General features: G+C 42.2%; 1 protein-coding gene across 1 annotated transcript in view; it reads left to right on the top strand.

Annotated features, from left to right (window-relative positions):
• The first annotated feature begins 1,326 nt into the window (after window positions 1–1,326).
• The window catches only part of spag9b (sperm associated antigen 9b), a 36,998-nt gene continuing 21,453 nt past the window's right edge, over window positions 1,327–16,871 (top strand). Inside the window, exons 1-4 of the mRNA XM_030773248.1 lie at window positions 1,327–1,693; window positions 12,479–12,599; window positions 14,939–15,009; window positions 15,170–15,264. Coding sequence (XP_030629108.1) covers window positions 1,394–1,693; window positions 12,479–12,599; window positions 14,939–15,009; window positions 15,170–15,264 — 587 coding nt within the window. The 5' untranslated portion in view covers window positions 1,327–1,393. The remainder of the gene's footprint in view (window positions 1,694–12,478; window positions 12,600–14,938; window positions 15,010–15,169; window positions 15,265–16,871) is intronic.

Raw genomic sequence — 16,871 nt, 5'->3', positions numbered from 1 at the left:
GCCCCTCCCCATAAGGATCTTGAGCGGTTCATTTTTTTTTTTTTTTTAATTTTTTTTTAAAAAGTAATTTATGTATTTATTATACAGTTTCAGTGCTGCTTTTGAATTTGTGCTTTGGATGATACCGTGAACCGCTTTGTTTTCCGCTGTTGAAAGTCTGTATACCTGAGGCAAGTGATTGTGGTTTAACTACAGTATAATTTAAAGAGTACCCCTTATGATTTTTATTTCGATTCTCAAGACGAACAGATTCGATGTGGAAGAAGGAGGAGTATTGTTGGTCGTGTAACTGGATTTATTCCTTTTGAGCTGTTTGTCCCAGTTTTTGAAAATCAGGGTGAATAGTGCCTACGCATAGCCAAACTTGCAAACAGGAATCTTAAAACTTTCCGAGCGATCAATGCAACACAATTCAAGAAACATTTGAGCAGGTTATCTGCACACAGATGCAGTATAGATGCATGTTGTCTAAGTATTTGTTTAGCATGGAATTGTAGAGCTTTCAGCAAGCTGGTCCATTTATTCCAATACTACAATTTCTCAAGAGTGGTTGTCATCATATCAGTTTGTTTTTCAGAGCATTAAATGTGTTGTGTGTGTGGACAAAAGAAATGCTTTGTATTTGCTTTAACTAATTGAAATGATGGGCTGTTAGAAACAATAGTGTGAAGCTTTGATCCTATTCATGTCACAGGGAAAATTGCGATCATTGTTCTAATTATAGTGACTGGTTTACATTGTGTCCCAGTTTTGTCATTGAGGGAAGTCCCTCGTAGTAATTTTGTTTATGTTGACCCTCATAATAATTTGTGTTTACATTGATTTTGTATACTGAAATTTCTATTAGAGCTAACTTTGCAAAACTTGTTGACGGTGTCTTATGCCTAGACCATAAGTGCTGGAGTTATCTTTTTTTTTTCTTTAAAGGGTATAAATTCTGCATTCATAATGTATATAATAATCATGTCATATTCTAGGACAGGCAATATGAAACAAGGGAAATGGATTTAGGATACATGCAATAACGGGGGATTACATTTTTCTCCCTTCGTTCCCTCCCATCCCGCTTTTAGAACGTGACGTCACTATGTGACGGTCTGGTCAACAACTCTTATGTTAGGACTACTTGGAACAACTGGTGCTGCATAGAGGATATCTCTCCATGTCAAACAGCAGTCCCTTGAAGACCGGGGCTGTTAGCTTTAGCAACTTCGCTAACTTAGTTTTACTTTTTTTATTTTCAAAGACAATTTGTAAATGGAAGTGTTTTGAGTCGGAGTTGCGTGCGAAGTAAATAGTAAAGCTGGGTATCTGCCTGGCTAACGAGCTAGCTGGCTATCTTAAGTACTTCGCTACACTTCCATAGCTAGTTAGCGAAGTGAAGATAAGAAAAATGGAGTTGGATGACGGCGTTCTTTACCAGGACGACCCGGGCACTTCGGCGATGATGTCCGAACGCGTGTCCGGCTTGGCAAGTTCAATCTACCGCGAATTTGAACGACTGATCGGGAAATATGACGAGGACGTTGTGAAGGAACTCATGCCTCTTGTCGTTGCTGTTTTGGAGAACTTGGACTCTGTGTTCGCGCAGAATCAGGAGCATGAAGTCGAGCTGGAGCTGCTGAAGGAAGACAACGAGCAACTTATCACACAGTATGAAAGGGAGAAAGCGTTGAGGAAAGGCGCCGAAGAGGTGGGTTACAGAGTTTCGACCGCATTTCAGTTAAATCGATTTTAAACTAAGGGAGAAGCGAAAACGTTCCTAAAAACTAGGCCACCTACAGCCGTTTCTCCAGGCTTAGTTGTGGATATCACACAGGTGTACACTGTGCGTCAAAGTAAAAGTTGAGAGGAAATTATAGCCAGAGTAAATCAACCCGACGTTTGCACACACGGTATGAATGCTACTGTTTAACCACATTTCCCTGGTTCACCCGATATGTCATGCGTTTTGACGCAGGTCATTAGCTAAGCTCTTGATTAGTGCACACTTCATTTGTTCTTTGCGCGCGAGTGACAAAAAGCACACATGAATTGGTTTGGAAGTAAGTACTGACGGTTTAAATGTATGATTATTGTTCCCTCAAACCTCAGTCTGGAGTGATTTTAAAATGTTCCAGCGACGTGACACTGTTTCGAAAGAGGTTCAGCTTCGCACATGGAAACAGGGAAAACTAAAGTATAGCTCGAGGACCGCCTTCGGATCACCTGATGTTTTTAGAAATGTCCTTAAAAATATGCGAATCCTATGGTTCGTGATATAAAAGGGTAAGTCTGACATGAAGCACATAATGTTTTTCCCTGGGAGTGTCAACCAGCCTTAGAAAGGGAACAGCTGAAACGACCTGCAGTGACAGCACACAATGTGGAAACTTTGAAGTGATTGAATTACACACCCAGCGGTTTGCAGCCAGGCGTATTATATCATGGTTATTGTTATTATTTTTTGACTATTTAATTCGAACTCTTGAAAGGGAGCGCAGTTCTCATAAATGTTTTCCTGATGAGAGCCCGTTGATGTCATGTCATGCCCGGCGAAGCTACCAGAGACGATTAATGTAGGAGCACAGCACGCAAATACCCAAATGATTATGACCAAAGCAGGTTCCCTTGTTTTGCCTTTGATGTGTGTACTGTGTATCTCAAAACAGGGCACTTCCCCTGCTGCAGCCCTGGTTTATTACCCTCGGCTCTTAATGTGTGAACATCAATCTGACAACCCTGCACTGTCTGCATGCAACTGAAATAAAGGCTGTTTTTCCCCCACTGATAGAGGGCAATGCCAATGTTCTGAAATCACATTTATCATGTAATACAGTGACTTTTTTCAGTTTAAGCATTATTGAGAAGTTCCTTAGAGTTAATAGTTTAATAAGCCGGTTCAAAAGAAATGAAGTTAAAAAATGTCAAAGCCTTATCATGTCCTACTTTGGATCCCAGTAAGGCTATCTCAGTGTCACTGGTCAGACTGTTCCCACTACAGAAAAAAAACAAAACAAAAAAACAACAACTACAGAATACTGAATGCAATGCTGCAGGAGGAGAAAAACCCAGAAACAAAGAGGTTATGAAATCAGACCATGATTAGAGCAGGTGAAAAACAAACTGGTGATGATGCAAAACATGTATCTGTTGTTATCAATGCAGGTTGGATTTTAGGTTAAGCAAATACAGATTTTTATAATGAGTGGAACACACAGCTGCAACTCTGACTGGTACAGTGCACCAGATTCCTAAATGGGACATACTGTCCTGTAGACCTGGTGAAACTTTGTGCTTCAATTGTCTGATAAACTAGCCCTGTTCCATGTACTTACATGCAATGTGACTATTGTTCTTCAGGTTCCTCAGCTTTATTCTTTGCCTATCTAATGGGCTGGTCCTGCTCCATGTACTCACATTTATTGGGACCTAGCTGACTTTGCCATAAGCTTTAATTGTTGGGATGAGTGATATTACTATGGGGCATTTGCCTCGTACTGCTTCTGCACATTCAGTCTAAGAGCTTAAGTGAGAAAGTATGTAAGGAATTGGGACCATGCAAAGTCAGTGGAACCATTCCCACAATACATATTTGACCTGGCTATTTCACCCGTAGCTTTTGTTGAAAGCTCGGTTGCCACGGGAACAGAGGGCCAGTCTCTGTTCCATACAATAGCCGCAATCCAGAGATTGAGGCTTTCAGAGTTTGGGACATTTAAAAGTCTGTAATTAAAATGCTATTTGTAGAATTAAGTCATACAACAGAAAGAAAAAAATAAATTGCTCCTTGTATAATGTCACATCAGTGTTAAGACTTTAGGAAGTTAATGGAGCTGACTTGTATGATCTTGGTTGTTCAACTTTTTTGACCTTTTTTGGGAGAGGAGATTTACGTTAGATGTTGAGTTCAGACTACGCTTGCATGGTCTGACAGAAGGGCAGTAAAACGCCCCTTTGCTCCTCCCACTCAACAGTCGCTCACTTGTTCTGGTGCCCAAAGGGACAACCACGATCTGCTGAGGAGTCACTCCACACCAAGGAGACGCTGCCTTCCTTCTGTGTCGCTCTTCCATTCGTTCCCTGGCTTGTTTTTCCTTTGTACGCCCAGGCTTCTGTATTACGATAACCGTCAAGTGAAAGTGCACTCATTCGCTGAAAGACAGCTTAACTTTCAGGTCATGTGACTCTTTGCTGGAACCAACTGAAGTGGAGAGTTGGCATATGAGACTCTTTCACTCTTAAATTCTAGGCTTTGTTTTGCTTTTCGTTCTCCTGCTGGTACACGATGCAGCCCTGTGTCCTGTGGCTTGTTGGTAGCAACAGCATATGCCGCCTGTTTGCTGCTGTAAACTGTTCAGAACAAAGAGCATGGCCAAGCAGTCGCAGTGTTTAAATAGACGCTTGGTATGACTACTTAGAAAAATACGTAAACGCCATGGTAACAGTTTCCACAAGTAGGACTTGCTTAACAAACGGTGATTGTTGGTTGTAAGTTGATACCTCTTGATTATACTGGTTACAGCTGCTATATGGTTAGTCATTTTATTTCTTTTTTTGCCTCAAGAAAAGGCCTTTTTTTTTTTCAATTAAACAGCCTGATATGTTGACAGTTAGCAATGTGAGGTAGACTAGAAACCATTTTTTCTTAAAATTCCATTTGCATTTTTTTTCCTTTTCATTTCTATAGATCGACTGCAGAAAAAAACAGACACGATGAATTGTCTCTTATAATGACAATACCATTCAGTCAGGGGCCTCTTAAAAGTTTGTGCAAATTTTTGCAGTGTCATGTTTTTTGAATTTCCACATATACTTTCCCCTACGAGTCAGTTGATTCGGTTGCTTAGAAAGGTCATGACCTTGTGAAGACTGCCATGAAGATTAACCCACAGAAGCTGTATGTCTTTTAGACCGAGCATTCATTCAGGGCAAGTTTAAGGATGAATGTAGTTGCTCTTGATTTGTGGTTTTGTGCAGGGCATCTCTGATGCTAAACAACTGTGGGGAAGTTTGTGAGGCACAGGATCTTTCTTGTCAGTTCACGATGATGTAGTATGACAAGACAGGAAACAAGTAAAGGAGAACGCTGAAGGTCGGCGTCAAGGTTACTATCTCCCCGCGTGTCATGGCTAAGTGAGATTCTAATGTGACAACTGTGTTACTACTTAGCAAATTAGCACACTGCTGTCAGACAAACGCACCTTTGTGTTGGAATGAAAAGCACTTCCCATGACTCTGGGGACACTTGTAGATATTTCCGTTTAACCCTGTCCATTCATACAACCTTTGGCTAAGCTGCATCTGTCTATGTCTGAGTGGCTCTTGAGGTAAAATATATGGTTTGAAGGGGCTTTTAAGACGTGAACCATAACAGAAAAAGAGATGAGACATCTTGAACTCTTTCGCTGTGCAGGGAGAAAACCTACACAGAAGTGCAAGAGCTTTGTCCATTTCCCATCAGAACCAGGCAAAGGGTAATGGTCTGAACTTGGCTTCCTAGACGGAGAGAGGAAGTGTCAGGGTAGGGCCAAGAATGTACCGGGAAAAAAAAGAACTTCCTGAGTTCCTTTCTACGCTTGGGATATTTCTTGGACTCCCTCTTTTTTTTCAGTTCTGTTTTCCTGAGGTTACGTCACATGATCACAAAAGCCGGTCTCTGAGAAATTTGGAGGGATCCTGACTGTGCACCATTCATCTGAGGCATTGTCACTTCCTCCTCGTTTCCCTGAGTGATCTAATAAGAGCATGTATTGAACAAGCCTTTTCCTTCAGAACTTAAAAGTAAAGAAGGAGATTGTCCTTGTCCTGGATCATTTGACATTTTAGAGTTTCGCAACACTGATTTGTACTTAAAAAAAAAAAAAAAAGAATTAGAGTTCCAAAAACTATTTTTGTGTTTGAAAATATTAACAGCTCTAATGTCGTAAGACTGTGTGTCACACTATTGGCTTTTTGTATCATTAGGTTGTCAAGACTTTTAGTCACTGTATTGTTCTGTGCCCAATATAGAACAGATAGATAAAATGATACTTCTGTCTGGGTGTACATTGGCATTCTTTGGAGAAAATCCACTGAATCCATTGCATTTAGGTTCACCAACTCACCTCTGTTGTACTGAATTTGACAAATACATAAGACTTTCCTTTGTTTTTGCCAAGTGAAACTTCAGATCTGTCTGAATCATTTATAGTTCATATTTTGCATTCTATTTTAGGCCTAGATATATGTACTTTTTTTTTTTATCCCAATTTCAGCCCGTTTCCATGGGAATATACAAGATCTGTAATATGGCACGATGCTCGTCTTCTAGTGCTCCTTATCCTGTTAAAATTTGATTCACATGCAGCCAGCAGATCAATTTTAGTGTTTATTGTTCTCTGATGTACTGCCCCATCACAGTCTCCCTGGGTAAGCCACACCCTAACACACAGTGCAGTTGGTATAGCCTTATTCATGAAGTAAGAACTAATCAAATGAGCTGTAGACAAATCATGGCCATAGAGAGATGCCTCGCTTTGTTCCCTCAGAATCTGAGAGTGGCTGTAGAGCTGCACAGTTTTTGGACCGGTGGGTCAGGGACAATATTGACATGATGCACTGATTGATAGTACTTGGTGTATTTTGTCGGCAGAAAGCTTTTAATCCGTTGTGCAAGCACAGTACCAATTGATTCCTACCCTTTCAGACTCAACAAGTTACAAACTGTCTGACCCTCTGTGACTTCACGCTGCCTTATCTGTCATATCAAGATAGACGCTTTTCCACAGGGCTGGACCGTTAGATGTGTTTTTTTGACTTGTCTTCATCACACTTGTGTCCATGCTGGAGTCGTTATGAGCTATGGCTGGAAGCCACTGAAATAACAAGTCAACTGAAGATGCAGCTCAGTTAGAGAGAGCTCCATCAATAGAGTGCCGATTCAGTGCGGCTTCTGTATCTCCGAGGGCACAATGGGGACATTATGCGGGGCAGAAAAGCTCCAAGCCACTGTTCAGCCAGCAGATTCTCCCTGTGCAACCCTGTCATATGAGTGCAGTTCTCTGGGTCTTATGATGAACTAAGCAGAGGGATATGATAGTTAGACCACACATAAGAATTTAGGAACACATTCACACAGACAAGCTGTGGTCTGAGTGTAGGGTTATTCAGGGGGGGTGGGGAGGGGTGCTGGGGGGGGGGGGGGGGGGGGGGGGGGGGGGGGGGGGGGGGGGGGTGGGGGCATTGATAGCCCTCATGGAAGTTTGAGAAGATTGCTTCGTGTTTTATACCTGCAGGATCCCATAATGGTGCTCTCCTCTGACCTAACCCAGCTCTCCTCTCCCTCATTCAATTTACAGTTGATTATTTAATCACTCATAAATTCCATCAGGTCTACAAGTACTTGGCCAGAACAGAAATGTTCAGAATATAGGTCAGTGTGGGAACAGACTGGGAAAGCACAGTCTTGGTGGCTCGTAGTGAATCTAACTGTGTGTGTTCTAAGTGCCTCCTAACATCTCTTGAAATCGTTCATCTTGTTGAGTGGAGTGTCAGGCTGTCTAAAATCAATGAATGAGAAGTGTGTGTGTGTGTGTGTGTGTATGTGTACGTGTGTGTGCGTGCGTGCGTATTTACGCTTGCCTGCCTGCTTTTCTCCTTAAGATTTGGATCCCTTGGCCTCCCAGAGCTAATGCTCTTATTAGATTTTTGTCCAGTTAAGTGCTCCAGTACAAAGTCTGTGCCTTTCCACACTGAGCTCATTATTTACTGATTATCTGACCTCATTAATCCATCTTTGTGTTTTCCCAGGTAGTTCCAATAAGGCTCGTCTCCACGGGAGAACATGCCTTTTGAGTATGGACTATATACAGTCTCAGATTAAAAATTAATACGTTTGAAATTGTGTTTCTTCTGTAGTTAAAGTTTCCAGTTATTTTGTTCACAGCAAGTATGAAAGTGTTAGTCACTTAGAAAAAATGGCAACAGTAAGGTAATGCACAGTAAGATGTATCACGTGCTAATTCGTAGACTCGCATGTAGGCCTGTTTCAGTGAAGTGTTTCTGTTTTTTCACTGTCACACTCTCGTTTTGCCCCTTGTTAGCCAGAGCGAACAAAAAAGGATGTCCTGAAAGGAAAGACTTAAGTGCACCGACATTGTATTTCCTCACCGTATGGTTGATATTTTAATGTCTCTAATGGCATGTCATTGACTTAACGGACTTCGGTCCGAAACTGGTTTTCCGTCTCTCGTTTTACTTCAGTCCAGCTAGTGTTCATTGTGCTTTCATAACTACGCATAGTTGAAATGAATCTCTTATCATTTGCCCTGTCGGAGTGCTAATAGGTGCCTAGGACGCAGGAGGGGGTCTTTGGGGGTCTGAGGTCAGGGGACTGATGCATAGAACCCTGATCATAAGACACCTCACGCACTGTCTTTGTGTGCGTCATGCTCCTCTGAAGTCTCGGAGCCTATGGCGAAAATGCCTTTTATCAGCAACTCAGCTGAATTTGAACCCTCGCGCCCTCATCGCTCTTCCTGCAAGTTATGAGGGAATGCGCTCCATATGAAGACGAAAAACAAGTTATCATCTGAGAGCTCTGGGGCTGGGAATGAATAGCACTGTCTGTGTTGTGTCGGACATGCAGTCATGCTGTTTCTATTTTTTTTTTTTTTTTTTTTTTTGTGATGCCTCTGGGTTGTTGATAATGAATTTGTTTTTTTCTTTTCTAATCCTGACACAAGGTGAGCGAGTTTTGCCACAGTACACACCTGTTCGTCAACAACTCTGCGTTCGGTGACATTTTCAGTCTGGGTCGTGTCCCGTCATGAACTTCAGTAACGTTACCTTGGTGTTGAAGTTGAACACGTGAAATTCTTCTCTCTTAATTGACTTTTTTGAGGGTAATGCTCTTATGCCCCATTAATCGCTTTTTATAACTTGAAGTATTCGATATTCTTTATTAAATATCATTTAATCTGAGTTAATTCTTCGGTAATTCTTTACTTAGCACTTAATGAAATGAGACCTCCGGGTGTGCTTCCTTAATCGTTAAACACTGCGTGTGTGTGTGTGTGTGTGTGTGTGTGTTTGACTGAAATGAATGTGTGGACTGTGTCAAATATGCATGGAACAACACAGCGTGCAGTCCAGAGAATGCATTGCTGCTGAATCATGGTCAGTGACTGGTCTTGACGCGTTCACAGATCCCCATTCAGTAATCTGTTAGGATTCTTTAAGAGGCTCCTATGCCTTCACAGTCACTGTAATGAGTATAAACGCTGAGATCAGGGATGTCATTCAGAAAAGCTGGGCAGATTTCACACTAAGGAATTGGATGCAGCTAAATCTTGAAAAATGCATTTGCATAAAAATCACCCATCAGGCATTTTGAAAAGTGAGGCCCTGTTAGAATGTAGCTGTGGACTGCAAGCATAGACTGCACACTGTCTGATGCGTATGGACACATGTGGACACATTTACCAAAGACCAGCATTTAAAGACTTAAAGACCAGCTTTGTGTAAAACATGTATGGTATTGGGTGATTATTTATTTATATTATTTTATACATGATATGTGAATGACTACACAGCTGTCAGCTGTAGCGCTGGGTTTCAGATAGGCTGTGAATAGCTGTTTGAGTGGCTGGTGCTTTTAGTGGGTTTGGCTCATGTGTAATGAGGGCCGGTAAAGACTATCCCAGCTGCCCTTTTGGCCTCTCCTCAGCATGGCCTCACCCGTTCACACCCATGCTTTTGGTTAGAGTGTGTGTGTGTGTGTGTGTGTGTGTGTGTGTGTGTGTGTGTAACAGGCGTGAGTCAGCCGAGTGAAGCTGAGTCAGTCAAGCTTGAGTCAGTCAGTCAGTCAAGGTGAAATCCTGTGACAGCTTTTAGCCCTCGGCTGAAGCTACGCTATCATTATGACCTGTTACAGTCCATCCCCTGAGAAGGTTTTGCCTCGTCTAACATGTCTGGACTGGACATGTATGGATATCTAATGCTCAAGTCAGTGCTAATAGTAGCTGAAGGGAATGTAATTGAATCAATAAATAACACTGAGAAATAAATACCCTGCAATAATTTTCTTAGCAAAACTAGATCCGAATGTCATCTCTTGATGTGAAAAAAAGTTTTTCGGGGGGGGGGGAGTTGGGGGGTTGGGGGGGGTTCTTCTTTCTGTTCTTCTTCGCTCTTCAACACCACAACTTCGACAAGGTCCGGGCTTTGACTTGTCCACTGCAGACTTGTCCATTCCTTTTTCTTGAGTCTTTGAGTTATGGACTGTGAGTGTTTCTCACCATTGGACTTGCTGTCATATCCATTTTCTGTTTAGCTTCAGCTTTTTTTTTTTTTTTTTTACTGATGGCTTCACATTCCGCCCAAGCGTTTCCCTCCGTGATTCACTCAGTGAAAACAAGCTGCCCAGAAATTAGAGCAGCAAAGCAACCCCAAACCATAACTCTCACATTACCATGCTTAGTGCTGGTTCAAGTTCAAGTTTATTTGTATAGTGCTTTTTATAATGAAAAATTGTTTCAAAGCATCCTTGCAGAGCCCAGTGCCTCAATCCCTAGTGACCAATCCCAGTGCCTAAACCCCTAATGACCAAACCCAAGGTGAGAGTGGCAAGGAAAAACTCCCTAATGAAGTGAATAAGTTCAAGTTTCAAGTTTAAGTTTATTTAAAGCCCGATATCACTGTTTGCAGTCTCAAAGGGCTTTACATGCCCACAGGATTACAACAAACAGAGCAGGGTGGCACCCCCTGACTTGATCCTCAAAGCAGGCAAGAAAAAACTCCTCAAAAAACCCAGACGCTAGGGAAAAATAGGAGAAATCTTGAGAAGGGCCACAGAGAGAGGAGACCCCTTCTAGGCCAGCCAGGCGTGCAATAGGTGCCAACCCAGTGGGCAAATTACAAAACAACATAGTGATAATGAACATGATAACACAACTAGTAGGCAGTATGAAGGATGACAAGAATAGGAGGAAGAGACCTTGGGAGGAAGCAAGACTCAGCAGGGGGAGCCCGTCCTCCTCTGACCAGCACAAAGAACAGAGATATATACAGTATAAACTGAATCCAGGGTGACAATTATTTACAGTATATGTGAGGGGGTTTTTTTGTAGTTGAAAAGATTTCACATATAGGCCCAGATGTTTTAGGAGTGGCGTGAGATATAGATTAATTTGATAACCATCAGCGCTCACATCAATAAACTGTATCATGGTTGAGAATGATTAACTTTATACTATAGACTGAGTAATATTGGACTGATGTTCCGCTAAAGGCAGTTTTAGGTTTGTGCCAAATGAGTCATTTGGTCTTTTGGCCATCCAAATTAATCTCTGACTTCTGTGTCCAGAGCAGATTGTTCTGGAAAGCCTTGTCGTACATGCAGTTGATCTTTAGCTGACTTCAGTTGTGCGTTTATGGTCTTATTTTGAGAACAGAAGCTCCTTTTTCCTCCTCACGTTCTGTGTAGAGCTAGTCTGTGTAGTCTCTCTGACCGTCAACGTCAATGATGACGGCTGACATACACCATGTACACTGATGTTGATCACAGTAAGAGATGCCCTTTGGTCCTTCAGCATTAGGAGCCCAGGGTTCTTAGGAACTTCTTCTAACATCTTCCATCGGGATGGCCTGCTGTTGGTACATGGCCAGCGAACTGCAATTTTACCGCTTGTGGATAATCTGTTGGAAAAGTGGAATGACTGACTTGACATTACTCTGAAGTTCTTCGTTGCACCAGACACAGAGGCTTTAACAGTCTATAATCTGAGAGACTCGGAGATCTCCGTTAATCTGAACATGGTGTGTTTTCACATGCGCGTGTGTGGTTAAGACCAGATCAAACCCAGTCTCTGGTCTTTATGGAAAGTTGGACCCTCTAAACTTCTGTGCACCTGATAATAACTCAAGTCATTTCAGGAGATGATTAAAATTAGGGGTTGTCCTAAATTTTTACTCCCCAGGAAAGTATGTTTCTGTTAACTGTATTTGAATAAATAATTGAAATGTGTAATTATTCAGTGTCATTTGTTAAATTAGGTCACCTTGATTTATTAATAGCACAGAAATGAAAATCACATTACCACGTACCCAAATATGTTAGAAAGACTAAAAGTATTGTAGGGGGTGTATTTATGATTTTACAATACTTTAAATTTCTCTGTTACATAATAGTGTTGAATATTCTAGTTACAAGTGCCCTTGTATCCCACGCACAAATGTTTCATTTCCGAATCAGTCTGTTTTCTTTCCATTTTAAACACTGCCTTTTGAATGTTAATAGACTTTAGCAAGGTTGTTTGTCAAGCATACGTTGGTCTGTTCAGTTGTAACCTCCACAGTGTAATTAATATGTAACAGTCTATTGAAAGGTTTCGGTAAGGCGCACGTCTGTGCGACCTTCACCTTCGCTTGAAGCGTTATCACCGTTTCCCTGTTTCAGACTCAAACTGCCACCTCTTGTTTTGTTTTTTTTTCTCTGTGTGTGTGTGTGTGTCTGTAGAGATACATTGTATACGAAGACTCCCAGGAACAAGAGAAGAAGGACCTTCAGTGCAGGGTGGTGCTGCTGGAGTCTCAGGCCAGACAACTGGAGCTCAAGACCAAGAACTACGCCGATCAGAGTGAGTGCATTCAGATTCCCCGTGTCTGACTGCCTGACCTAATCTACCGTCTCTAAATCATGTGCTCTCTCTCTCTCTCTCTCTCTCTCATTCAAGTGACATCACCGCTGTGACTGTAGAGATGTCACACCCCGTCAGCTTGTTGTGATTGCAAAACAGCTGTGAATTCATGAGAACCGATATCGCGGTCACTCCGTTGAATTAAGAGGAAGTTCTTTTTCTGGCATAAGAGGGGAGAGAAGTCATAAAACACGTACAGTGGGAGTAAACACAGGTTCAAACGCGGTTACGTTGGAAGTGAATGGAGGTTTTAGTTTAGATACTCCGTAATTAATCAGGGTCGTATTGATGTGAGAATACTCACGTGATCATAATTTCTGCCTTTGCGGGGTTACCTTGCCTTTCTTAACATCTGGCATGTGGAGCATATTCCTTTGTGTCCATGCTCTCGTAGCTGTTTTTCGTTGAAGGCTCTGCTTGGTTTACTTGTGTATTTGGAGCCTCTGCCTAAAACCACTTTGAAAATAGTACAGGGAAAAAGGTGAAGTGTAACCAGTGTAAGTAATTAAGTTCTGAACTAGGAAGTCGTTAAAACTCGGACAGTACATGAACAACATGAAGAGACCCTAATCCTTAAACCTTTATCTAATTAACAAAGTGAAATAACTCTGTGTATGAACCTCCTGTGGTTTTTTTTTTTTTTCTGCTGTAACACTCTTCAGCTCTGAGGTTTCTCTCTGCTATAGTTCAGCCCAAAGCTTCTCTCTCATTGTATTGAGAAACCAATGAGTGCTTGAGTGTTGGCTGAGAATGGGCAGAATTGGATTATACCTGCAGGGTGACTGAACTCCTCCACATGATGAGTGGATGACCGTGTTTATCGCCAAGCAGAGCGCTCGGTGGGCGGCACGTTACGTAAAGACTTTTTTTTTTTTTTGGCATATTCTCTTAACAAGACACTGTACAGCTGTGTGTGAAAACAGCATCGCCTTTGGCCCCTTTTAACTAATTTACTTTTACTCTACCAAGGACCCAAAGAGGAAACCTTTCAGTGCCGAATACTGAACGGAGAAGGCTGTATCTGCACAGCTCTCTCTGACTTGTAATTCATTCCATTCCATTCTATTCTGTTCCATTCTGTTCCATTCTGTTCCGTTCTGTTCTGTTCTGTTCTGTTCTATTCTATTCTGTTCTGTTCTAATAGTCTCTCTTAAGAAATGTCAGTTCACTGTAGGGGGTGAGAGGAGCATGGCCTTCCATCACATGCCACTCCCAACCCACTGGACTGACCTCAGTCATGTACCCGTTTACATCAGAGGACGTTTTGACTAATAAGCTATGAATAGACCATGGTCTTGTAAAAATCCGCCTCTGTCTTTTCACACATCCTCTTCCTCAATTCATAAGACTCATCGTCTGAGGTATAAGCTGAAATAATTTTTCGGAAGTTCGCTTTGGGCCGCCATGTCACATATATAAAAATCGAGTGGAGAACTGAAACGTTATACTACTTGTGGTTGTTTGGTTTCCATGCTGAGAGCAGAGCATGAATCAGTCTGTGTGTGTGTATGTGTTTTTGTGTGTGTTTCATAGCACTGCTAGAAATTTCTCACAGAGAAAATGTCTGGAATGTTTGTGTATGAATAGGCATTAGTCTTGTGTTGGTGTGGTATTCTTTCTCAGAAAACAAGACATTGTCGTGAACTGCCTCAGTTCGCATGGTGGGCTTACATACTGTGGTGCGGATTTTCATCCCATAGAGCAAAGTGCCAGTGCGCTGCTCCAAATGTTTGATTTTGGCATGTGTGTATTGCCCCTCAAATCGACAAGCTTTGTGAGTGAAATTGAGAATACTAGACCACTCTCCAGAGCTTAGATTAAACCTGCCAGTTAATAAGGGGATTATGCCATTTAGTTATGTTTAGCTGATCTTGTGTTTGTTAGGAGGCACTCACGGTACAGAGAGCTTTGTTGGCAGTGCTTTATGATTTGGGAGAGATTTCTGTTCCACTACTGACCCCTTGTGGCCATCCTGTGTTACCACAGCTGACAGGTTTGTCAGCTATACATGACAACCTCTGACTGTGCAGCTGTGAAAAGTGTTTAATGTATTGAAGCTATGAAGCTCAAGCCTTCAATTATGATTTTAAAATATCAAATATTGTCCTTTTATGATGATGAGTCTATACATCCTTGACTTTAAAATGAATGCAGTAATTTATGAACGGTACATTTTTTTCATAAGCGTATTTGCTGTTTAACATAACATTAACAACCTTGTTTCTTTTCTGATTGACGTAGCTCTCCTAATCTCTCCTATGGTTTCACCTCTTTTCCAGTCGGACGGTTAGAAGAACGAGAAGCTGAACTGAGAAAAGAGTACAATGCCCTCCATCAAAGACACACAGAGGTGAGAAAATAGAATGAGGTGTGTGTGTGTGTGTGTGTGTGTTTGTTTTGAGTGAATGCAGGGTCCTGCCTGTTGCAGCTGTCAGTAAGCAATAATAACTTCTCATTGAAGAAAGCTGTTACCATAGCTACACATGTCCCCCCTCCTGTGGTTCAAACAGATGATTCACAGTTATATGGAACATTTGGAGCGAACCAAACATCAGCAGCTGACGGCGAGTGAGGCCACAGACACGGGGACCGTGGGCAGACTACGGTGAGTGTGTGTGTGTGTGTGACCTCGTTTGGGTTCATGTTTATGTAGATGCTTTACACCAACCGAATGTGTGGTCACCTCCGTAGCGTGTGTGTGTGAAGTGCTTTAGTGGATATAAAGCACTCTGTATTCCCAAAGCTCTCTCAAAAGCCTCATGAAACAACTGACCCGTTTATTAATAAATCAAGCCGGTCCGAATTAATTTGAGCGGAATAAAGGAGCTTTATTATGGTGATGGATTGCTGTGTTGTGTATCAGATTTCTTTAGAAAAGGCGGCTGATGGCATTTCCATCTCATCTCCTCCGCGCGTTAGTGTGTGGATGTGAAAACACACTCTAAGCTTTCTCTGCATCGACGCCACTCCTACACACACTGTTGCGAGCTGCTTCAAATGTAGGTCAGCAGCATCTCTCCTCGGCGGAGCGCGCACACGCACACGTGTGTGTGTGTGTCTGTGTCTGTGTCCGTGTGTGTGTGAGTGTGTGTGGTGTGTGAGCGTCTGTGTGTGTGAGCGTCTGTGTGTGTGAGCGTGTGTGTGTGCGCGCGTGTGAGTGTGTGTGTGTGTGTGTGTGAGCGTGTGCGTGCGTGTGTGTGTGTGTGCGTGAGTGTGTGTGTGTATGTGTGTGTGTGTTTGTGTGTGAGCGTCTGTGTGTGTGTGTGTGTGTGTGTTGGATGGATGGATGGGTGCATGCGTGGAGGAGAAGAGGAAGAGGCTGTTGGAGACACATTGATTCTGGCAGGATTGAAATTGAGAAAATCCGCTCTGTGATGCTAATGAAAAGCGGTGCCGTGCGACAGATTACGTTAAGGGGACGGGCCGAGAGGAGTGCCAGACTGTTTCTGAGGATGACACCATATTAAAACCGCCTCTGTCACACACTTCACAGGGATCAAGTCACACACTTCTCAGAGATGTGGTGTTTGTATGTAACGCGTCAGTGTGTCCGTCATTGTGTTGGGATGAGGGTGTGGCTTGGCCAGCGGAAAGGAATTGCACATTTGTTGTTTTGAGCGCGTTGTAACTTGACTCTGGGTGGTTTGTGTGTGGTCTATACTGTTGTTGGATGAGACGAGCCTTACACTGGTTGAAGTGATGTAATGGGTTGAACTGGTGGTTCCCCATCTGTTGTAGGAGAGGATTATGGGATTATTCTGAAATTGTGGCCCAACTCAAAGGGCACAGAAGCAGCGTTTTATGTTGAATTTGACCAGTAGTGCTGTTACGCACAACTGGGCTGTTTTACCCTCCACACAATTAAACAGACATCTGATACAGGAGAGCAGGTCTAAAACACAGTCATATTTTAATCACTGACCTATATAAAGTGAACCTTTTTAGCAGATGATTATCTATTTTAAAAATCAGTGTTTGTTTTATTTTATTAGATTGCAGCAAAAATTAATGTTTTTTGTTTTTTTGGTTTTTTTTTTTAATTTTTTTTTTTTGATTGCACTACCATTATTCCAGATTCAATATTCTACTCACCTAGCAACAACTGTTAGCAAGTGTAGTTGGGTTTCTTCCCAGGAATGGGAGCTAGTCCTTTCTGTAGTCTTCTGGGAATTGCAGACATAGATCCAGTTCCCACAGTTTTTCTTTCTCTTT

Source organism: Chanos chanos, chromosome 5, assembly GCF_902362185.1.
Source record: "Chanos chanos chromosome 5, fChaCha1.1, whole genome shotgun sequence".
Classification (NCBI taxonomy): Eukaryota; Metazoa; Chordata; class Actinopteri; order Gonorynchiformes; family Chanidae; genus Chanos; species Chanos chanos.
This window is presented reverse-complemented; position numbering and strand designations above follow the sequence as displayed.